The sequence below is a fragment of the Mesoplodon bidens genome, assembly GCF_964165515.1.
Source record: "Mesoplodon bidens genome assembly, chromosome: 16".
In the NCBI taxonomy this organism is placed as follows: domain Eukaryota; kingdom Metazoa; phylum Chordata; class Mammalia; order Artiodactyla; family Ziphiidae; genus Mesoplodon; species Mesoplodon bidens.
Window position 1 is genome coordinate 77490263 of NC_138173.1, and position 23915 is coordinate 77514177.

Consider the following 23915-nt stretch of genomic DNA (forward strand, 5'->3'; position numbering starts at 1 on the left):
GGTAGAACTCTCCACTCAGACTGGCCCCAGCCCTGGCTGACCTTTGACTCCATCCTCACCCCCACCCGCCTGCCAGGAGTGTGCCCTCTGCCTTATACCAGGACGTCACCACCCTCTCCTGTTCAACATCAGCTGCCCGCAGAGCCAGTGGAGGTCACAAGGACATGGCCTCATTCAACTCCCAAGGTCAGGCCTGCAAATTTCTCTGTGTAGACGGCTCTAAAAAGGGGGAGTGAGATAAGGACTCAGAGATATGAGTTCTTGGAACCTGATGAGGAATGCGGTCTTGGGTTCTTGAAGGACTATAGTCAGGAAAATTCAAGAAGCCAGAGAATAGTGGGCACAGAGGGGGCACCGCTAGGGAATTTGGAATAGGGGAACCTGAGTCATCAGAAATGGAAACTCCAAGCTATAGGGAGCCGACTGCTTAGACGGGGGAGCCCCTGGGCCAGCAGCCAGAGAAAAGCTCTCAGCACCTGGGGTCAGAAGAAAGCATAGCCCAGTATCCCGCTGTCCAAGATGTTAGTCCCCAGGAGAAGGCTGACAGCTAAATCCAGGTGTGCCCAAGATCCCAAGGAAAGGGCACCCTCTCCAGGAAGGCAGGTGAAGAGTCTTCATTCAGCAGATGTTCACTGGTCACCTACCTGCACGGCACCCGGCCCTTTGCTGGATGTTGGTGGGTCACACAATCCTTGCCCTGGCTGTGAAGTGAGTGAAACAGCGCTAAAGAGCTAACTGCACAGAGCCAGGTAAGTGCTGTGACGGGAAACGCCTGCGGGGAAGCCTAGAGGGTGGCGGTTGGGAAGCTCCACAGAGGAAAGCCGGCTGGACAGAGAAGGGGTGGGAATGTTCCAGGCTGAAACAGGGCCTGCGCTCAGGCCTGGAGACACGGAGAGCTGAGCCTGGTAGAGCAGAGAGGCCTGGAGGAGGTGCAGCCTCTGACCTCACAATACCCAGGCCCACAGGCCAGCCTTGCAACTTGCAAACTCTGGTGCCCTCTTCCAGCCCGGGCGAGGCCCCGGGCCCCGGGCAGCCTCCAGGTGCAGCGCCCTGCTGAGGGCCGCACCCTTCCCGCTGCCCTGGGGCATGTCTCTACTCACCAATTATGAGGGGCTTCGGCATCAGATCGAGAGGCTGGTGCGGGAAAACGAGGAACTGAAGAAGCTGGTGCGGCTCATCCGGGAGAATCAAGAGCTCAAGTCGGCGATCAAGATGCAGGCGGGCGGCCTGGGCATCAGCGGGTTCAGCAGCAGGCTGGGCGAGGCCGCGACCGGCCCTCCTCAACACCAGGGTAACTGCAAGGGGCCTGAGTTCAAGAAAAGCGGGGAGGGAAGGGTGAGACTGAACCCGAGAGGAGAGACTCTGTGCTGGGGTCTCGGGAAATCGTGGAGAGAAGGGCGGAGATAGCAACAAAGCCCGGGTGAGGGGAGGGCGAGGACACAGGACAACCATGGTAAAAGGACAAAACTAGGCACCAGCCCCATTCACCTGACGGCAGGAGTCCCTGCCCACCCACACACGCCTCCCCTCAGGTGAACTTCCAAGCAGCTCCACAGAGTGAGAATTTCCCAGCCCTGGAATCCAAAGGTGCTGCCCCACTGGACCCAATACGGCACCCAGCCTCAGCTTCCCCCCCCGCTCCCCTCCATCCCCCCCGTCAGCACCCTCAGCCCCCTGCCCCGTCCCTCTCCACTCAGAATTGACCACCAGAGCCTAGAAACCAAGGAGAGAAACCAGGACCGAAGCTTGAGGTTTGAAACCATTAGTGTGTGACAGCCCAGGGGCTGGAGAGGAGGTATGGGGCAGGGTGAGACGGAAGAATGGGCAAAGAGGCCAGAGGCGTTCACACAGAGGCTGGCCAGGGACCAGCTCTCCCCAAGCCACCACATCCTGGCACAGAGCTCCAGGGAGTACAAGAGTCCTAAAATCAAACCTGACCTTCCAGGTTGTTACAAAGGTTTATTTGTCAGGTAAGCAGATAGAACATAATTTAGCAGTTCGTTAGCTTGATTGATAACTTTGAACTGACATATCATATGTGAGCCTCCATTTGGGAGAAGGAAATTCAGTCCTGGAGGAAGAGAATAAGTTGTACGTTGGACAAACTGACTCTAAGACGTTCTCACGACATCCACCTGGAGCATCCAGGAGGCAGTGGAGGTATGAGCCTGAGGCTCAAAGGAGAGGTCAGGGCTAGAGAGAAAAGATCCAAGAGTCATTGATAACTGAAGCCGCAGGAGGGGTGAGACGATCTGGAAAGAGAGAGGAACAGTGAGAAGAGACTGGGGACAAGTCCTAAGTCAAGACAGGTAGAGAAGCTGGCAAAGGGGCACTCAGAGAGACAAGGGACACCTCAAAAGTGTAATGTCACAGGGCTTCCCTGGTGGCGCAGTGGTTGAGAGTCTGCCTGCCGATGCAGGGGACGTGGGTTCATGCCCCGGTCCGGGAGGATCCCACATGCCACGGAGCGGCTGGGCCCGTGAGCCATGGCCGCTGAGGCTGCGCGTCCGGAGCCTGTGCTCCGCAGCGGGAGAGGCCACAGCAGTGAGAGGCCCGCGTACCGCACACACACACACACACACACACAAAAAAGAGTGTAATGTCACAGAAGCCGAGACAGCTTCGAAGCGGACAGAGTGTCAGCAACATAAAGGCTGCCCGAGGGGTCAAGCAAGAAAAGTGCTACTGACCTGGCGTGAATCACCTTGGCGAGAGCAGCCTCAAGGCCACTGTAAGTAGGAAAGGCCCAGGAGTGAGGTGAAGAGTGAGTGAGAAAATGGGGAGAATAGATGGTTGACGCTTCGTTTGTGGAGCAGGGCTTGGAGGGGGGCACTAGCTGGAGAGGGGCACGGCCTCCAGAGCTGCTTTTCCTGATGGCAGAGACCTGAGTTTATTTCTATGGAAAGGGAAGATACGAAAGAGAAAAGGAACACTTTATAGAGCGGAGGCTGCCTTGACTGAAGGAAGAACATCTCCTCCACTGTCTGGGAGAGGAAGGAGGAAGGAAGGGTGCGTGAGAATACCAGATGGGAAGCTAAGAAAACTCCAGAACCATGGCTTCAATTTTCTCTGGAAAAGTGTCATCCTCTGAAAGTCAGGGTGGCGAGAAAAAGATGGGGAAAGTCTGAAATAGAGTGAAAATGGCAGGAGGAAGTGAGAGGGGAGCCGGGGAGGTGTGTAACGGGCCCAGATGATGCCGGCACGTGTGGACTGCGAAGGCAGCAGCCACCAACCGCCTCCAGCAGCGTTGGGTGGGCGGGGCTGGGGGCGGGGGTGGGGGCAGACACGGGGAAGGCGGGCCCGTGGAGCTAAGGACCAGCCAGCAAGAGCTCGGGCGCATCGCAGAAGGAAGTGGACACCAGCTGGGCTGTCACACGAGAAGAAAATAAAGAGGCCAGCGTGCTAGAGGTCGAGAGAGGCTGGCCGGGACGGCAGAAGGCACACCTCCGGGGTCAGAGCGGTACTCTGCGCGGCAGGGGGCTGGTGGCTGGATCAATTTCACAAGGAAGAAGGCCATGAGGTTCAGGCGCCGGCCTTGTGCACATGGCAGGTGGGAGCTGGAGCCCGGATGGACGAGGACCGCAGGGCCTCCTGTTCCTGAGGGCGCAGGGCCTCGCTCGGGCCCCGTGCCGGGATGTGTCGCAGACGGAAGACGCATGGGGGTCGGGGCAGGTGGAGCAGACAGGAAATGAAGGCTGCACTGAGGGCTCCAGCCACTAGGACAGGGACTGCCCCCCCGCTGGCTCCTCCCTCCAGAGGGGCTCAGGCCGGGAAAGGCTGTCAGGGCCGGCGGGCAGGAGGGCTTCTGTTGCCCTTCCTGCTGGGCACGCGCCCCCACTGCCCCTCCTTCCTCACCGAAGCCCACCCTCCTCCCAGCCCCCACCCCTGCTGCCCCCGCTGTCTGCTCTTGGGGGCTGCCGGCTGCCGGAAGCTTCCTTAGGCGGGGAGCAGCCTCCTCCTCCTCCTCCTTTTCCGACGGGCTTTCACCAGCCCAGCTCCTCACAACCTCCCTCCCCTCCCCCCAGTCCGGGAGCCTTCATTACCCCAGCAGCGCCTCCTGCCTCCCCTCAGGAACTGTCCCCGCCTCAGGGCCCACCCTCCCCCAAGTCCCAACCTCCCACCCCGGACCCTACATCCCACCCCAGGGATTGACCCTAAGCCCCCTGGATCCATCCCTCGTGGGACCCCATCCCTCCCCCAGGACTTGCCTTCCTCTTAGGACCCTTGTCCCCCCTCAGAACCCACCCCCCTGGGGACCCCATCCCCCCTCAAGACCCACCTTCCTTTTGGGACCCCCGTCCACCCTCAGAACCCACCCCCTCACAGCCTTCCCCCCTCAGGACCCCATCCCGCCCTGCCTTTCTTTTAAGACCCTTGTCCCCCCTCAGAACCCGCCCCCATCTCAGGGCCAGTACCCTCCTCAGGACCTGTCACCATCCCCCCTCTCTTTCTCACCTGCCGCCGCCTCAGACCTCTTGGAACCCTGGGCTCTAGCGGCCTTTGCTCACCCGTCTCGCCTCCTCGAGTCCGGCCTTGAGCAACACCTTCCCGCCCAGACCCTCAGGCCCCGCCCCTCAGGGCAGCCCCGTTACGCTAGCTCCGCCCCTTGAGCGGCGACGCAACTCTGGCCCCGCCCCTACGCTCGGGCCCCGCCCCGTCAGGGCCCTGCCCTCCGACCGCCAGCTTTGACCCCAGGCATATTGACTGTCCCCCGCCTTCGTCCCCCCGTGGACCGGGGGGGGTCTCGGTGGCCGGGCTGCCCTTGCCCGGCTGTGGGCCCGGCCTGGTCCTCGCGGGGCCGACGTCCTCGCGGAGGGAGGGTTCCGAGGCCGGAGAGGCCACGGTCGGTGGGCAGGCCCGGGACGGACCGCTGGGGAGGCTCTGCAGCCCGGAGCCCGAGGGCCGGCCAGGGAGAAGGCGCGAGGGCGCGGCCGAGTGCAGGACAGTGTGGCGGCCACGTCCCGACCGACGCGACGAGGGGCGGGAGACCAGAGTGGGGCCCCTCCAGAGTCCCGCCCTCGGCCTCGGCGGGAAGGATGGAGCTGCCCCTGTGAGGAGCAGGCTGGGGGAGGAAATCACAAGTTCGCTTAAACGGTTAAAACATTGTAAACTGCATTTGTAGATCTAAGACATTTGCTTTTCTTTTTAGCTTCAATAGTCCGATGTAACAAACAAACCTTCCTGGACCCAAATAATTCTTATGTATAAAGTAAACATATAGGGCTTCCCTGGTGGCGCAGTGGTTAAGAATCCGCCTGCCAATGCAGGGGACACGGGTTCGAGCCCTGGTCTGGAAAGATCGCACATGCCGCGGAGCAACCAAGCCCGTACGCCACAACTGCTGAGCCCCTGTGCCACAACTGATGAAGCCCGCGCGCCTAGAGCCCATGCTCCACAAGAGAAGCCACCGCACGGAAGAGTGGCCCCCACTCACTGCAACTAGCGAAAGCCCACGCTCGGCAACGAAGACTCAAAGCAGCCCCAAAATTAATTAATTAATTATTTTTAAAAGCTTAAAAAAAACCCATGTAGATTCAGTGAATCTAAGTTCTCTTTAAGTTTCTAATACTGTATGTAGTAAAGTACCTAGGAACATTTCAACTCATAAATCTAAATCAGCAAAATATAAATTATAAGGTTAAAACAATCACTTGCACATTTTGCACTACAATACAAAGCTATAGGACTGAAATCTCTTAAACCAAGCCTCGACCTGGGGCTCCTGGAGGTCCAGTGGTTGGGACTCTGTGCTTTCAAGTGTCCCCATCTCCCAGCCAGAGGTTTCAACAGACTGCTCCCGAGATTCTCATCGGTGACCCTAATGGGTCAAAAATCCATGGACACTGTGTCCACGACTGAGGCCACCACACACTCCCCCAGGCTCTGTACCCACAGAGCCTGCAGTGCCATCCAGGGATGCAGTCAATTGGCCTTTGAACCATGAATATGTCTTTGCTGCAACACTAAATGCCTGTGACTCCAATTAATTTTTTTTTTTTTCTGTGTTCGGTCTTCATTGCTGCACGTGGGCTTTCTCTAGTTGCGGGGAGCAGGGGCTACTCTTCATTGCAGGGGCTTCTCACTGCAGTGGCTTCTCTTGTTGCGGAGCACGGGCTCTAGGCACGTGGGCTTCAGTAGCTGTGGCTTGTGGGCTCTAGAGCGCAGGCTCAGTAGTTGTGGTGAACGTGCTTAGTTGCCCCATGTCATGTGGGATCTTCCAGGACAAGGGCTCAAACCCGTGTCCCCTGCATTGGCAGATGGATTCTTAACCACTGCGCCACCAGGGAAGCCCTGAATCATTTTTTAATTAACAACTTTATTAAGATATAATTCAAATACCATAAATTCACTCCTTTAAAGTGTACAATTTTATGTTTTTTGGTATATTCACAGATATGTACAAACACCACCACAATCAATTTTAGAACTCTTTCATCACCCACAAAACAAACCCTCTAGCAATCACACTCCTACTGCCCAACCCTCCTCAACTCTAAGCAACCACTAATTTACTTTCTATTTTTATGTATTCGTTTGTTCTGGACACTCCATATAATTGGATTCATATATAAGTGGCTTTTGTGGCTGGCTTCTTTCATTTAGCATAATGTCTTCAAGGTTTATCCATGCTGTAGATGAGTCAGTGTGTCTACGCGGGATGTGGGGAAGGTTGTTTTTATGGCTGAATAATATTCCGTTAACGGATTACCACATTTTGTTTATTCATTCATTGGTTCTTGGACTTTTGTTTCCTCCTTTCAGCTATTATGAATAATGATGCCATAAGCCTTCATGTACCAGTTTTTGTGTGGATGTATGTTTCCATTTCTCTTGACTATATATCTAGGAGAGGAAGTGCTGAATCATATGGTAACTCTATGTTTACCTGTTTGAGGAGCTGCCAGATTGCTTTCCAATGGGGCTACACAACTTTACGCTGCCACCGGCGATGTGTGAGCATTCCAATTTCTCCACATCCTTGCCAATACTTATTTTTTAATTTTATTTTATTAGCACATAATTGCTTTACAATGTTGTGTTAATTTCTGCTGTAGAACAAAGTGAATCAGCTATATATAAATATATCCCCTCCCTCTTGAGCCTCCCTCCCACCCCTTGCCAATACTTACTAGCTGACTTTTTGATTATAGCTATCCTAGTAGGTGTGAAGTGATATATCATTGTGGTGTTGATTTGCATTTCCCTGATGACTAACGAGGCTGAGCAAATTTTCATGTGTTTTTTGGACATTTGTATATCATCTTTGAGAAATGTATGTTCAGACCTTTGGTCCATTTTTTTTTTAAATTTATTTTTGGCTGCGTTGGGTCATCGGTGCTGTGCATGGGCTTTCTCTAGTTGCAGCAAGCGGGGGCTACTCTTCATTGGGGTACATGGGCTTCTCATTGCAGTGGCTTCTCTTGTTGCGGAGCATGAGCTCTAGGTACTCAAGCTTCATTAGTTGTGGCTCGCGGGCTCTACAGCGCAGGCTCAGTAGTTGTGGCCCACGTGCTTAGTTGCTCTGTGGCACGTGGGATCTTCCTGGACCAGGGCTCGAACCTGTGCCCCCTGCACTGGCAGGCGGATTCTTAACCACTGCGCCACCAGGGACGTCCCTGGTCCATTTTTTAATTGGACTATTTGTCTTTTTTTTTATTATTGAGCTGTAAGAGTTCTTTATATATTCTGGATATAAGTCCCTCATCAAACATATGATTTGCAAATAATTTCTCCCATTCTGTCTTTTCGTTTTCTTGATAGTATCCTTTGAAACACAGAAACTTTTAATTTTGATGAAATCCAACTTATTGTTTCTTTTGTTGCTCATGGTTTTGATGTCATATCTAAGAATCCACTGCTAAATCCAAGGTCATGGAGATTTATCCCTATGTTTTCTTCTAAGAATTTTATAGTTTTAGCTCTTACATTTTGGCCTTTGATCTGTTTAGTTAACTTTTGTATAAGGTGTGAGGTAAGGATTCAATTTCATTCTTTTGCATGTGGATACCCAGTAGTCTCAGCACAATTTTTTTTAAAAGATTACTCTTTCGGGCTTCCCTGGTGGCGCAGTGGTTGAGAGTCTGCCTGCCGATGCAGGGGACACGGGTTCGTGCCCCGGTCCGGGAAGATCCCACATGCCGCGGAGCAGCTGGGCCCGTGAGCCATGGCCGCTGGGCCTGCACGTCCGGAGCCTGTGCTCCACAACGGGAGAGGCCACAACAGTGAGAGGCCCGCGTACCACAAAAAAAAAAGATTACTCTTTCCCCATTGAGTTTTCTTGGCACCCTTGTCAAAAATCAGTTGACCGTAGATACATGAGTTTATTTCTGGACTCCCTATTCTACTCCATCGGTCTATCTGTCTCTCCTATCCCAGTGCCAAACAGTCTTGATTACTGTCGCTTTGTAGTAAGTATTGAAATCTGAAAGTTAGTTCTCCAACTTTCTTCTTTTTCTTTTCTTGCTTTTTTCTTAATTGAAGTATAGTTGATTCACAGTGTTGTGTTAGGTTGTGGTGTACACTTTGGTGAGAATTTTCTTTCTTCTTTTTCAATATTGCTTTGGCAGTTCTGGGTCCCTTGCAATTCTCTACGAATTTTAGGATTGGCTTGTCAGTTTCTACAAAGAAGCCAGCTTGGATTCGGATAAGGAGTTCACTGAATCTGTCAATCACTAGGGGAGTATTGCCATCCTCACAATATTACGTCTTCCGATCCAGAAACACAGGATGTTTGTCATTTTTTTTTTTTTTTTTTGCTGCACACGGGCCTCTCGCTGTTGTGGCCTCTCCCGTTGTGGACGGAGCACAGGCTCCAGACGCGCAGACTCAGCGGCCACGGCCCACGGGCCCAGCCGCTCCGCGGCACGTGGGATCCTCCCGGACCCGGGCACGAACCCACGTCCCTTGCATCGGCAAGCGGACCCCCAACCACTGCGCCACCAGGGAAGCCCCTGTCCATTTATTTAGATCTTCTTTCATTTCTTTCAACAAAGTTTTCAGAGCACAAGTTTTGCATATCTTTTGTTAAATTTACTCCTAAATATTTTACTCTTTTTGATGCTATTAATTTCATTTTTAGATTGTTCATTGCAAGTGTATGGAAATACAATTGATTTTGTAGACCCCGCCGACGAATCTTGCACTCTTTGTATTCTAAGGACCATACAACTCCTTCAGATAAGTTACCTGTTACCTGATTGAGTTTTGGATCTCACATGGCTGTCTCAGTGGTCACAGTTTATAAGGTCATTCTATAGATAATCCTATACTGACCTTCTTTTTTAATCATCAAGTTTTATCTGTGCTCATATATACATCATGTTCTTCATATTTATTGAACACTTTCTGTGGCCCAAGTACTGTTCTAGGCACTGGGAAACAGGAGCAAACAGACAAAGCCCTGCCCTCACGGAGCTTCCATTCTAATCGAGGGAAACAGGAAAAGCCAGTAAGCCAATGGAGAGGAGCTTGGAGAGAGATAAGTGCTAAGGAGGACATAGTCCAGAGGAAAGGGAAGGAACAGGTGGGGTGAAGGAAACTGGTGATTTGGGATGGAAGAGCTCATTGAAGAGGTCACAACTGAAAGGACGGGTGGAAGTACGCGTCCAGCTGTGCACGCGGGAAAAGCGTTCCAGGCAGAGGGAACAGCAAGGAGGCCCAAGGGGCTGAAGCAGAAGGTGCCAGGGGGAGACCAGGAGGAGAACAAAGTCAGAGAGATGACGAGCCAGGTCACAGGGGACACTGAACAGCCTAGCACTCAGAATGAGATGGTGAGCTAGCTGGTGGGCATTTTAACTGGAACAGTCTGGCTGATGTTTGAGGGGAAAGGCCAGAAACAGGCGGCAAGCCAGGGGGCTCCTGCAATAATCCAGGCAGGGTAATGTTGGTATGGACTGGAGTTGGGAGGAGCACACGTGCTGAATTCTGGATGTACGTACTTGAAGGTGTTGCAGACAGATGGGATGCTCGGGGCTCCTGAAAGAGAAGTGTTGAGGCTGCACCATTTGAGGCCTGAGCCACTGAAAGAGCAAAGATGTCGGCGGCCGGCACACCAGGGCGGCAGAGTCCCCAGCAGAACCCCGGGAAGAAGGGGGTCAGGCCACTGGGATGTGAGTCGGAGTCCAGCCCGAGAGTGAGCAGCCTGCGCTGGTCCGGAGCGTCTGAGCTGCATCAGCTCCTGAGGGGAAGCAGACTCTAGGTGGGCCTTGGGGCTGCCCCCAGGGGCAGAGGATGTGGACCCAGAAGCACCTGGAGGAAGCCGGGTGACCGGGAACCTGGATGCCAAACCAAGACGGGATTTCAACAGGGAGGAACGTTCCGCCGTGTGGACACCACCCGCCACCTGCGAGAAGAGCCCCGTGAAGCGCACGCTGGGTTCTGCAACGCAGGGTCACCGGCCCCTCAACCAGTGTTTGGGTGCAGGGATGGAGGAGGAGAAAATGGACTGAGATGGGGAGTTGGTACAACGCCCAGGGACGTCTTCGAGGGACACTGAGGACACCAGTGGAGGTGGGGACATCAGTGAGATGGAAACCAGATCCCCTGGGTCTCAGAGACCATGAGGACCTGGCCGTGCAGGGACCGTCTTCTCTCCCAAGTCCTAAAGACGCTGCCCGAGTGGTCCTTTCCCATGTCATCCGGACCCTAGGCTCCCCCAAGAGGAGACAGGCTGAGAAGGACAGACGCCCCGACCTGGATCTCCGTGCCCCGTCACCGCTCTCTGCCGCACCGGCTGCTCCTTCCCTCACGCTGTTCCTCTCCGTGGGATACTTCCCTTTGGGCCACAAGCTTCACTGTCTCTTCAATCCTAAAGCAAAAATCCAAAAAAGCCAAAACAAGAAATCATAAAAGACTGGTTGATTTGATTCTGAAATGTTAAGTTATTTGTTTGGGAAAAAATAACAAAACTTAAAACAAAAATAAACGGCAGGACATCCTGGCACACACTGTGCAGGGCAGCATCAGTGTAACAAGGCCCGGGCTTCTCAGGGAATGTCAGATGTTTCTGAGGAGTCTTAAAGTGGATAGATTTAGCAGTGTGCATTAAGAACCTCTAAAATGTCTGTTTTCGGGGGGGGGAAGATAATAAAGAATTATATAGTAGAATTTTTGTCACTGGGAAAACTGGAAACAATTGATTCGCCCAACAGCTGAAATAGGCTCAATAAACAATGGCACGTGCACAAGACGGACACCACCGCAGCCACAATAAGCGCTGTTTTCCAAGAACGATGATGCTGAAGGTCGCCGTGGTGCAGGCCCAGCATGAAGAGGCGGGGCACATAAGGACACGGGCAACATACACAGTCACCACACACGTGTGCGTGGCCTGGGAGCTGGGAATGGATTTTACCTTTTTAAACAGCTGAGAGAAAATCAAAAGGAGAGTGCTAGTTCACGACGTGCACTAAGTCCATGAAATTCAAATATCAGCATCCATAAGTAAGGTTTTGTCACCAAGCATCCACGTGTATTTGTTTCCATGTTGTCTGTGGCTATTTTGGAGCCATGACAGCAGAGCTGAGCGGCTGCAATAGAGGCTGGATGGCCAGGAAAGCTGGAGCTCTTTTCACCAGCTCTTTACAGAGGGGTTCGCCGGCCCCTGAGCGACATAAACACGTGGAGAAAGTCTTCAAGCCTTCGCGGAGCTTTGCTATATGACGGACGGTGGGATAACAGGACCACCAGTGGTTTTCATCTTTTCTGACTTTTCTGTATTTCCATTCTTTCCCTATAATAAGCGTGTACTGCTTTTATTTGATTTGATTTGATTTGATTTGATTTGATTTTTTGCGGTATGCAGGCCTCTCACTGTTGTGGCCTCTACCGTTGCGGAGCACAGGTTCCAGGCTCACGGGCCCCGCTGCTCCGCGGCATGTGGGTTCTTCCCGGACCGGGGCACGAACCCATGTCCCCTGCATCGGCAGGCGGACTCTCAACCACTGCGCCACCAGGGAAGCCCTGTTTTTATTTTTTTTAATGTGGCAGTTACACTCACAGAAACCTCTCCTGCACCCTCCCTAGGGGTCTTCTGCCCCAAACAGCGGTCACTCGGTCATCCGAGGGCAGTCTCCTCAGGAACCCAAGGGCAAACGGGCTCCCAGGCCCCACGCAGGGGAGAAGCAACACCCCCTCCTGTGCCTGCATCCCCGGCGACAGGCAGGCGGGGTCCTGTACGAGCCAGGCACACCTTGGGCTCCATGGGAGGCTCCCAGCAGCTCTGAGCTCTGGCTTCCCTGAGGGTCCCCCACGTGGTGAGGCTTGGCTGTCCCCAGCAGTCAGGAGGCCCGGGCCCACTCCCCCACCACCTGGGAACAGAGGGGTCCACCTGGTGACCTACGTGTTCAGACCCTCCTCTCCTCAGTGAGGGGTCAGCGGCTCAAGGCAGTGGGCCTGTCTGAGGGACAGGCAGCGTGGAATGTCCTGGTGGCTGGGGGGCCGGCGTTTACAGAGGTGATCCTGGCAGCGACCAGGCTCCCTTGGAGGACAGGGATGGGGGGCCAGACCCTCGCGTGGGATCCACTGAGCAGCCCCACAGATGCCCGCTTAGAGGTGAGGCTCAGAGAGAGTTGGTCGGCTCATCAGAGGCACATGGGTATCTTGGTCCAGGCCCTGCCACAGTGGGGAGAGAGCCTGGGGTCTCAGTGCTTTCTCTGTGTCCCCCAGGTGTCTTCCTGCCCCCATACCCGGCAGCAGCAAATGAACTCATCCTGGAAGAAGTGGGGACTGTGGCTCTGGCGCCCCTGGCCGACATGCTAAACAGCCCGCAGCCCAGCCCCGCGGCAGGCCCCGTCGTGAGCGCCCTGATGGGCCCTCTCAACACGCTGCTGCCTGGCCTGGGGCCCATCTCACAGAGCAGCCCACTCACCAGCCTCCTGACTGGCCCCCTGAGCAGCCACCTGGCCAGCCCCGTGGCAGTGCCCCTGGCGGGCACACCGGCCAGCTCCCTGGGCCTGCCCTCGACTGGCCCCCTGACTCCAAGCAGCCCCCTGACAGGCCCCCTAGCTGTGTCTCAGAGCAGCCCCCTTATGGACCCTATAATAGGTTCGGTGGCCCTCTCTCTGAGTAGCCCCCTGCTCACCTCCACGGCCGCCCCCCTAGGTGTCTCTCAGAACCTTCCGGCCAATCCCATGAGCAATCTGGTGCAGTCGGAGGCCCCGAGGGTGTGGCTGGCAGAGCCGCTCCAAGGATGCCCCTCTGGATCCCATCCCGCAGCGGGTGGGGGACCTGCTGCCGCAGCCGAAGGTAAGCAGTGTGGGGGAGGGGCGGCAGGGGGCCCAGGGGGAGGGGCTCCTGCCAGGCTAGTAGGCTCTGGCCCCACCTCGCTCTAATCCTCCTCCTCTCCTGTATGCCCCTCCCCCACGTCGCTAGTCCCACTCTCCACCGAGCACCCCCCGCCCGCCCAGGAGCCGGAGCCCCTCAACATGACGTCTGTGGGTGCGCCCATCCAGACCTCCACACCTGTCGGTCCCATGGGCACACCCAGCCCCACGACAGCCTTCTCCTGTGGCACCCCGGACGCCCGGACACAGCCTGGTGGCCCCCGGGGACAAGCGGTCTCTGCCTCTGTCCCTGCCTCGGCCACCTTCCACAGCATCATCGTCCTCGCCTCTGCCCCCACTCCCGCCCCCCAAGCTGCCACGAGCTATAGGCCCTCAAGCACCCTGCACCCCTTTGCCCGCATGCACCGCTCCCCGACCCGGCCCTCGCCCACCCTCCACTCCCCTGCACACAACCCCCACTCCCCGCCTCGAGCCTCGTCCCCGGCTTCAGTCCACGACGCCCGAGGTCCACGCGTGGCAGAGCCGTCTCGGAAAAGCATCCCGGAGTTGGAGCGGAAGCTAGTCCACCAGAAGAGCAGCAAGTTCCCTGACCGCTCCCGAGGTCAGCACGAGTCTGGGGTCTCCTCGGCTGCCCTTGGCGACCTCCCAGGCACCCCCCTGGGCTGCTGACCACGGTCACTGACCACCCCCTCCATCCCTTGTTGTCCCCAGAGTCGAAGCAGCTGGGCTGGGAGAGGCTGGTGGGGGAGATCGCCTTCCAGCTGGACCGCAGGATCCTGTCCAGCATCTTCCCCGAGCGTGTCCGGCTCTACGGCTTCACGGTCTCCAACATTCCGGAGAAGATCATCCAGGTGCGTTGTGCCTACCTGCCACTCACCGCCTGAGGGCCTACCCCACCACCTGCAGGGATGGGGACGGCCTTCTGGGGGGCCCTGCACTCCAGCTAGGCAGAGCGCATCAGAATCTGCGGGCACCCTGGGATGGAGGAAACACCGCACTCAGTCCAAGTGGCCAGCAGGTGTCCACGGCATCTGGCAGCAGGAGTCTGTGGTCCCAGCCACACGGGCGGCCTTCCCAGAGGGCAGGGCAGCAGAGGGGCCCCAGCACTGTCAGGCCTGTGAGCTCCCACTTTGCCACTGCAGTGGCCTCGGGTCTGCCAGGCCCTGCTCCCACGGGCCCTCCCCAGACTGACAGAGCTGACGCCTTATGCCTCTCCCTCGCCCTGTCCAAGTCCTCAAGTGTCACTGGGGGGCGCAGGGGAGGCAGGTCTCAGAGCCTCTGAGCAGCTGGCGGCCTGGCGGCCAAGGTCTTCAGGCCGGGCTCGTTCCGTATCCCCAGCATGCCCTGCACTGAGCCCGCTCCAACTGAGGGACGCAAGAGGACGATGTTTCCCAAACACGCTTGCGCGCGTATCCTCGCCACCACGTGTAGGAGGCACGTTGGAGTGGGACCCGTCGGGGGCTTGGGCTGCGCCGGGACAGGATGGGCTGGTGCGCGCCCTTCCCCACCGACACGCCCACTCGGGTACAGCAGGGGTGGGTCAGGGGTGGGTCAGGGGGCGGGCGTCGGCGCCTCGGCCCTGCAGCCGTGTACTCTTCCCTCCTGAAGTAGCCCTCGGTGCTCCCGGCCCCTTCCTCTCTGGCCGTCCTTATGCGTGGATGGACTGTGGCTCTGCGTCTGTGAGTGGGCAGGAATCGCGTTCAGTTACAGCGGGCTCATCTGTGTCCCGGTTTGAGCGTGCCTTCTCCTTTTGTTAAGGTGTCCTTTGGTTAGGTTTTTAATTTTAATGAGACCGAAATTATCCACCTTTTTTATCCACCTTTTCCTTTTTTTCTTTTTTTTTCTTCTTTTTTCTTCTTTTTTTTTGGCCATGCCACGTGGCATGCAGAATCTTAGTTTCCCAACCAGGGATGGAACCCACGTCCCCTGCAGTGGAAGCGTGGAGTCTTAACCACTGGACCGCCAGGGAAGTCCCACGTTTTCCTTTATTGTTTGTATTCTTTGAGTCCCATTTAAGGCTGGAGCTGCCAGCCCCGCCTCGGTCCCCTCTCCCAGTCCCATGAGTGTGGGCTCCAGGTTTGCAGGTCTGGCCCTGCCCAGGTGACAGTGCCCTAATCCTGGGAGGCCAAGGGAGCCTGGGCGTCTCTTCTTCCAGATCGTCGTAGCTCCTCTTGGCCCTTCGCTCTTCAATATGAATTTTAGGATCAGTCTCTCAAGTTCCAAGAAAAACCTAGTTCAAATTTTTAGTTTTTCATTGGTTTATAGGTTGAACTGGGGAAGTTTCCCATCTTTGCCATGTTGGCTGTCCCTGTGTTGCTTGTGTCGGCGGGGCCAAATTGGCCATGTTGGGTTTGACGACCCTTGATTCCTATCCTGGACCACCGCCACCACTGCTGTGCCATGAGTGCAGCCTGGCAGCGGCTATTTAAAAATTGGCAAATGACGTGGGAGAAGCACAATATTTATGTCTCTAAAATGCTGCATCTGATATCTAGTTGGCAAAGACTACACTTAATCATAAGTGAAAGTCTAGTTGCCCACATAGAAGTTAAACATCAAACTGTGGAGAGAGGTTTCTGGTTGTTTTGAAACTGCTGTTTATACGGAGGATAAGGTAGACCTTCCAGGAGGGCGTGGGCTGTGCAAGTCCTCCCCTTCCATGCTGCTCGTCACCTTGCCTGCGAGTTACTGCTTATGCCGGAGAATTTAAGTCACGGCACTAAGTGGCAACTCTTTAGAGAAGAAGCAGGAAAAGGAAGCAGAATGTATGTAAGACAATTTTTTTGGTATTTAAGGAAGTCGAGGAGCTTGGTGCCCCTGAGCCTGTGCTTCAGCCTCCACCTTGGTGGCCTCTGGGGAGCTGGTGGTTCTCACCACAACACTCATCTGGTCATTCTGCCCATCGGCCCCCGTCACCAATTCCACGGCCTCTGGCCCCATCACCTTCCATCCAGCAATGACCAGAACTGCCAGGATCACACACTTGCTGCCCTTATTCCCAGGAAGCTGCTCTACTGCAGCCCACCTGCACAGTAGTTGTCTCCAGGATACCCCCTGGCTGGCCTTCTGTAGGGCCCACTGCAGGTTGACTGAGGTCTGGTCCCACCTGAGGATCATAAAGATGCTTCCTGGTCTCAAGCCAGCCTGCCTACTTGGCTGGATCATTTGTTGATTCCTATCTGCATTTAATTCCACTTTGCCCAGCCTTTTACTTCCCTTCATCAAGACATCTTGTTTAATTCTCTGCACATTGAACTCCAATGTTGGTGGTTGCTAGAACCCTTAAATTCTACCTAGATTCACCAAATCAGGTGAAACCTGGTGTCGTCCAACTGGGGTCCTTTGCTTCCTGAACGCCGTACAGCTTTAACGCTGAAAACTGTAATGGAGCCCGATATTCAGTAAGGACTCACTGACTTCTTTCACAGAACGTGGCTATCTACTTTTTTGTAAGTTCACAGACAGTTATGCCATCTTTTAAGCTCAACTGAAAGTTATCCCAGTGCTCATGCCTGTCAGTTCTTCTACCCAAACACAAAGATCTGCGCCATGGGAGATGCTCGGGCTCTCTTCCTTTCTGCACCCTTGTCCTAGGAGACCCTGAGTCCAGCTGCATCAGTGTGAGGGAGACTGAGGGTGGTACCTCAGTCCTGCCCATGGTCCCCCCCGGATGTTCTCTAGGCCAACACATTGGCCTGCCCAGAACTTTTTTATTTTTTTTTTTTGCGGTACGCGGGCCTCTCACTGTTGTGGCCTCTCCCGTTGCGGAGCACAGCCTCCGGACGCGCAGGCTCAGCGGCCATGGCTCACGGGCCCAGCCACTCCGCAGCATGTGGGATCTTCCCGGACTGGGGCACGAACCTGCGTCCCCTGCATCGGCAGGCGGACTCTCAACCACTGCGCCACCAGGGAAGCCCCTAGAACATTTTTGATTTCTGTGTAATGATTTGTTATTTAGCTACCTTGCCAAACCCTCTCGCTAGTTCTGATAGTCTGTATATCATTTTGGCTTTCCTCTGTAGACAATCATATCATATAGCACTTTAAAAAATATTTTTTATTTTGGCCACACTGGGTCTTAGTTGCGGCACGCGGGATCTTTTAGTTGCGGCATGTGGACTTCTTAGTTGCAGCATTCGAACTCAGTTGCAGCATGCATGTGGGATCTAGTTCCCCGGCCAGGGATCGAACCCGGGCCCCCTGCATTGGGAGCTCAGAGTCTTACCCACTGGACCACCAGGGAAGTCCCATATAGCACTTTTTAAAAGCAGATCATAAGGCAACCTCATCTTATTTCTGACGTGATTACAAACACACACTTCTAGTCTTCCGGTTAAGTATGACGTGTGTTCCAGGCTGCCGGAGTCCAGCTCCAGCGAGTCCAGGGATACCCGAGGGATGGATAGCGTCGGCGAAGGCAATAATTGTATTACTTTAGCATTGCATGTTTCTTTCTCTCGTGTCTTTATTCTTGATTCTTCTTCTTCATTCTTCTTTTTTTGTTACAATCACAGGTTTATATATTGTAGTTGATTACATTACCAGGTACATGGCCAAACAATCTTAGCACAATCAAACCTCAAAATATTCTATAAAGATTTTTTAAAACAAATATCCCCTAGTTTCTAGATGTCCTATTAAAATATTTCCCCAAGTTCCCATTAATCACAGGTTGTTTCTTAGTAACCAAGTCAAGCAGTTATATGATTATTTCAATTGTAAAAGTTGGAGCTACTTGTTCCTATTTTTCTTCTTGCATGAGCAACCTTTTACAATGGTTTCATGAAAATATTTACAATGTACCTGCATGCTCTTTCTCGTTGTTTCCTTTAACTGAGACAGTGTTTTCTCCCTATCCTGGCAACGAATTCTGCTCTAGTCATTTGTTTTTCTATAATTAATCTTCCTTTATAATAGAACCATAAATTTCCTGTCGTCATCAGGAACTCCGGCCCATGGCCATAACTCCATACTAGAGGGTGTTTTTCATAAAAACATCCCCTTAGTTCCAGGCTCTTAATTCTTTACCCATTTCCCCGGGGCTTTAGTGGGTACTTCCCATTCTGTGGTAGTTTCAGGAGGGGGAGGCCTAAAGGAATTTTTCTTTCACGTGGAGCAACAACCCCCCAAAATTGCCCCTGTATGTAAATTTATTTTCATAAAACAAAAACGGAGCTGTAGTCCACCTTCCTGGCACGGCGCTGCCTTGCAGTTTCGCCTTCCGTTGCTCATGACTTTGTCATGGTGCAATGGCTCCAGGATGGCTTCCGACACCAGGCTTTTTGCCAGATCTTCTTTCGACAAATCAGTCAGAGTCCTTGGTTGCACATAACATAATCCACACTAGCTGATATAAGCAGAAAGGGGTTTATTATAGATGTTTAGGTGTTCAGACAGGCTCCAGGAAGGACACCAAATTGGGCTTGCCTGCTATACAGCCAGTAAAAATGCCAGCACGGCAAGGGAGTGTCCTAGTGAACACGCCATTGTCATCGCTGCCCCAGGAACAGCATGCAGATACCTAGTCGGATGCCTGCAGTTTGGTACAGCTGCCCCGAAGAACCAGTGCCACAGCCAGTGCACTCTGCAGAGAGCCCAGTCCCCTGCCTGCACTGTCTCCTCCAGGAGACAAGGTCCACGCACCTGTACTTGCTGGGCAGAAACCCAGGTCAGAGGGGTACCTAAGCCACAGGGGAGTCTGGAATAGGTGACGTTTAGCGTCCAGCCTCTTAGAGTTCAGGAAGGTGCTAGAATGCACTAGGGCAGAAGCCAGGTGAGCCACATTCAGCATCTGCCACATCAGGTGAAGAAGTTCCCTATTCCTCCTTTGTTCAGAGTTGTTGGGTTTTTTCTTACTCATGAGCAAATACTGAATTTTTTAGAATGTTGTTTCTCTCTCTCACCGAAATGATCACAGTTTTCTTCCCCCTCCCTTTTCTGTTAACGTATTGATACACATGAGAAGATACTCCGCTCATAAACCACACTGCGTCCCTGGTGTTTATAAATGCACTGGGATGCTCTGTTTGCTGTTTATGACTTCTGCAGCTTCGCTACATTTTTAGAGATCGTGCCAAGTTTCTGCGACAGAAATACATGGCTTAATAAGCCAGAGGTTTCTCTCTCCACAGGGTTGTCGGGCCCTGCTGCCCAGCCCCTCACACACGTCAGGGTCCCCAGGGTCCCCGCGTCCCGGGACTCGGCCTGGGGGGTGGTGCTCGAAGTCCCAGGCTCTTCCCCTTGGCTCGGACTTAGTGACATCAGTCCCCCTGCAGGATGGTGGGACACTTGGTGGTCTCCGCTGGGCATTGCATTACCTACAAGAAGGGGGAGGCCCTGCCTGTTCCGTGGAGGGTGTGGACTTAGCTCATCCTCTCTATTCACCCTTCAGATGTGTTTCCTCACTTCTGCTCTTTATTATTTCCTTCCTTCTCCTTCCTTTAGCTTTGCTTTATTTTTCTTTCTTGGGTTGAGCTCTTAAATCATTTTATTTTACATCTCTTTTGTTTTAAAATAACTACATTTAGGACAAGGAAGTTCCTTCTAGTCAGGGAGATATTCAAAATATTCAACAACCGGTACAAGGGGAACACCAGCCAGAGTGGATCCTGTTCCAGGATCCAAGCATAGCGGGAGGCTTCTGTTGTTTAAGGCTGGTTGGGAAAAGCGACAGTCTCCTGGCAGCCTCGGCGCTGTCTGCCGAGGCTCCAGCCTGACTCTGGTGGCACTCTGGCTGCAGCCCTGCAGGCTGGAGGGGTGGATGTGTGGCTGTTCAGGTCTGAATGTCTCACGAGCTGCCTTGCATTTCCTCTCTAACCCCTGAGTGAGTCAGGACCGCCATCTGAGGGGCGTTTGGCTGCATGTGAGGGCTGGCTTCTAACACACCTGCCCTGTGTTTGGAGACTGAGGGCCGGACCACACTGCTTCTCTGACATTTGCTGCCATTTCCCCTTTCACTGAGCACATGGTCGATGCTGTGTGTGGTCCAGGATGGAAAGACTGCGTGATGACCACATGTGCTGGGTCTCGCAGGTGTGAGTCTATGTGCCTCCCCGCGCCCGCGCCCCCCGCCATATCCCCTCCAGCACCAGGTCCTGCTGCTTCGCCCTGGAAAGATTCTTCCCATCCACTCTGATTTTCTCCACGTCCACATCCACATCTACATTCTCTTCTCCTCCACTCCTACCCCATGGTCCAAACTGCTGTCCCCTTAACTGTTCCACAGCTAGCCTTGCTGCTCCACCTATTCAGGCCTGGCTAGTGTCAAGCATTCAGAATATGCCAAGCGGGCGCCAGACACAGTCTGTGCCCTTGGGGAGCTCGCTCTCTCCCTCGGAGGCCTTCAGTCAACAAGAAAAGCCGTCAGGATCTCTGCCTCTCGTTCTTCTCCCCAGCCAGACCCGGGCTCACCAGGGCCAACTTCACGGCCCTGGGCGCCCCTCCTTCTCTGCTCCTACGCCTGTAGACGTGACCCCCGTGCCGCAGAGCTGACCGGCCCGGGCGCTGTGCTCGACGCCCCCAGAGACGTTTCCTTTGTCCTTACAGCAGCGCTGTCAGGCTGTGCAGTGTTTCCTGCAGTCCCAGCAGGGAACACGAGGCTCACACTCAGGGTGGTGGCAGCCGTCGAACCTGACTCTTCCCGGGGGGGCCCTGCTCTGCAGCCGGCGTCCTGGCACCTTCCATGCCACGCATGCTGCTCCTCAGCCTGGAAGTTTCTTCCCTCCATTGTCCTTGTCCTTCAGGCCTCGGTCCAGCGACCTCTCCCTCCAGGACCCCCTCCCCAGTGGCAGCGCTCACAGTACTATCCCTCTCCTGGGCCGTGTCCTCACTGTAAACTCTGAGGGCCTTTTGCTCACACTTGAACTGGGAGGGCTCGGAGAAGATCTGCAGAGTGAGGCTGGATGGACAGAACCCTTCACCCTCTCTTGCCAGCTTCCATCCAGCCCCTGCCAGTGGTCAGCATGATCTCTTAAAACCACAAAGCCCACCAGGCGTCTCCGACCCTTTAGGACAGGGCACTCCGCTCGCCCACCCACCCCAGCCCCGTGCTCTGCTCAGGCCTGCAGCTTCTCAGGGGAAGCCGGAGGGGACTGGGGGCGGGGACCCACACCCACTGCTCCGGTGCTATTGGGGTGCTTGTCCTGCTCTTCCACACTCACTCCCCCTTGTCGCCCTCCACTCTCAAGGGCTCACTTCCTAGGGGCAGCCCTGGCCTTGTCTCTCAGCGTCAATGTGCCCCCGTCGGACCCCTGCTCATGTCTTAAGCTCCATGTGCCCAGCCTGGCACACAGCAGGAGCCCAGCCACGGCCGGGGGTGATCGGGTGACGGCTCTCGATGCCCCCGCAGGGGCCAAGGCTTAACGCTATCCACCGGTTTGCTCCCTGGGTCGCCCTGGTGTGAGCAGCCGCAGGTCCGCTTGCTCACCCACAGATGCTGGCCGAGCTCCTGCGGTCTGTCCCACCGGGGCCTGGAAACAGGCAAATGGAAGAAGACTCAGGTGCCCAGGTCAGGAAGACAGGCCTGTCCTAGTGTCACCAGGCAGCACAGGTGCTGAGCCTAGGGCTCTGGGTGCCCCTGCCGGAGGTCCGGGCTCACGGTGGCTGAGCCCAAGCATCAGCCGGGTGCTGTGCTCGCAGGACCATCCAGGGAGCGGACAGGGAGGCCTTCCTGGAGAAGGCGATGCCTGAGCAGACTGTCCCGGCATCCCTAGCAGGTTGGGAGCCAGCCTGGTGGACGTCTAGGGAACTGCGGGAAGAGGGTGAGCAGGACCAGATCTGGGCCTTGCCGGCCCGCCCTGGCCCTGGAAGTTGGAGCAGTGGAAACTGCAGGGGGGCTCTAGCGGGGAAAGACCCTGTCCCACTACGTACACTTCACACCTTCGTTTTGCAGGCCTGGGGGCAGCGGTGCAGCATGAGGGGTGGGAAGGGACTCCCGCAGGGGGGTGTGCAGGCCACGGGGTGCTGAGGAGGCAGCCTGGGGTGCTGGGACGGGGGGCCCGGAGGAAAGGCTGAGAGGAAGCGGGGCAGGACCCAGGAGGCGGCGGTGTCTTCTGGGTCGGGCAACCCTGGGGGCTTTGGGAGGCCCCCTCGTCTTTCTTGACCCCCAGCCATGCTCTCTGTCCCCAGTTCCTTGTGGCCCTCAGTCCGAATCCCTGGTGGTGGATGGAGCAGGTGATGGGGCCTCTGGAGCCTCTCTGCTCAGGCTCAGCCCACAGGGCTCCCCTCGCCCTAGGGCCCACAGGCGTCTCTCTCAGGGCCTCCAGGACACCCCCCTTGAGGACACTCCCTCTGATCGCGGTCCTCCCACAACCATACCCCTCGGCCTCCATCGCCCCTCACCTGCCTGCCTGCCTGTGTGCTGCGGGGGGGCTGGAGGGTCCCTGACGGCTGCTGTCCCCTCAGGCCTCCCTGAATCCCACCGACCACAAGCTGGACGAGGAGCTGTGCCAGACACTCACACAGCGCTACACGAGCATCATGAACCGGCTGCAGAGCCTGGGCTACAACGGGCAGGTGCACCCGGCACTGACCGAGCAGCTGGTGAACACCTACGGCATCCTGCGGGAGCGGCCCGAGCTGGCTGCGTCCAAGGGCGGCTCCTACACTGTGGACTTCCTGCAGCGTGTGCTGGTGGAGACCGTGCACCCCAGCATGCTCACCGACGCGCTGCTGCTGCTCTCCTGCCTCAGCCAGCTGGCGCACGACGACGGCAAGCCCATGTTCGTCTGGTGACGCTGGCTCGCTGGGGCCCCACCTGGGTGCACAGCCATTAAAGCTCACCCCGTGCACGGGTGCTCCTGGGAGGTGCTGCCTCCTCGGGGGGCTCGCCAGCGCCCCCTCCCCAGCTCCCCTTCAGTCCTGCCTGCCCTGTGGGTTCATGCCCTTCCGGGGCCCCCGGGGAGAGCCCCAAGACCAAAGCTCAGCAGCTGTCTTACCAAGGGGGATGTTCCAAAGGCCCCAAAGCTGGCCTGGCAGTGGGAGCACAGGAGCCCCTGACACCTGAAGGGGGGAGAGCAGGAAGCAGGAAGGAGCCGAACGGGCAGGGGAGGGTCGTGGGTGTGCCAGCAGGCCTGGTGACGAGCATGGGAGTGAGGCCTGGGCACAGAGCAGCAGGCGGAGGCGAGGTCAAGAGAAGGATGTGGGCGTGGGAGCTCCTCCCTCTGCACGAGGCAGCGACAAGCGCTTCTGGAACCTCACTGAGGGCAGGAGGACGTTCAAGGGAGGGGAGCCAGGAGGAACCTGGGCACCGGGCAGCCCAGGGAGACGGGGTCCCTGCCAAAGGCCCCCGCAGGAAGGGACCGGACGGGGAGAGTCAGAGCTGGCGAGGGCAGATCCCACTTACTGCAGGGGCAGAGCTGAGGTGCACAGGCCGGACGGAAAGCCGAACAGAGCCCGGGAGAGCTGCAGTGGGGATGGGGTGGGGTGGGGCTCCTGGAGGTGACCCATAGACTCGGAGGGGAAGGGCTGGTGGAGAGTGCGGGGCGCAGAGGGCTGTAGGCCAGGACGCTTGTCCCTTCAGGACGTGCGCGAGCACAGCAGTGTGGGGCAGAGGGCCTGCCTGCCTGAAGGGGGGGCGGTGGCGGGGAAGCGGACCCCAGCCAGGGAGGCTCTGGAAGCACCGCCGCCTGCCAG

The 23915-nt window shown here is 55.7% G+C and overlaps 2 protein-coding genes across 3 annotated transcripts in view; one reads left to right on the forward strand and one right to left on the reverse strand.

Annotated features, from left to right (window-relative positions):
- PARP10 (poly(ADP-ribose) polymerase family member 10) overlaps nt 1–1182 on the reverse strand; it is a 39379-nt gene extending 38197 nt beyond the window's left edge. The window contains exon 1 of one of the 2 annotated variants that reach the window (XM_081258999.1): nt 1101–1182. Coding sequence is in view for 1 of the 2 variants with exons in the window: in XM_081259002.1 (XP_081115128.1) it covers nt 1101–1122 (22 nt within the window). In the remaining variant the exon portion in view is untranslated. The remainder of the gene's footprint in view (nt 1–1100) is intronic. The other variant, XM_081259002.1, reaches the window with a different exon arrangement.
- On the forward strand, nt 1087–23015 carry SPATC1 (spermatogenesis and centriole associated 1; the record flags this gene model as incomplete). The annotated part of the gene is made up of 5 exons (XM_081259003.1): nt 1087–1291; nt 12667–13245; nt 13372–13884; nt 13995–14134; nt 22686–23015. 5 exons carry the CDS (start codon nt 1087–1089, stop codon nt 23013–23015), a joined length of 1767 nt encoding a protein of 588 aa, XP_081115129.1.
- Between the last annotated feature and the right edge of the window lie 900 nt (nt 23016–23915).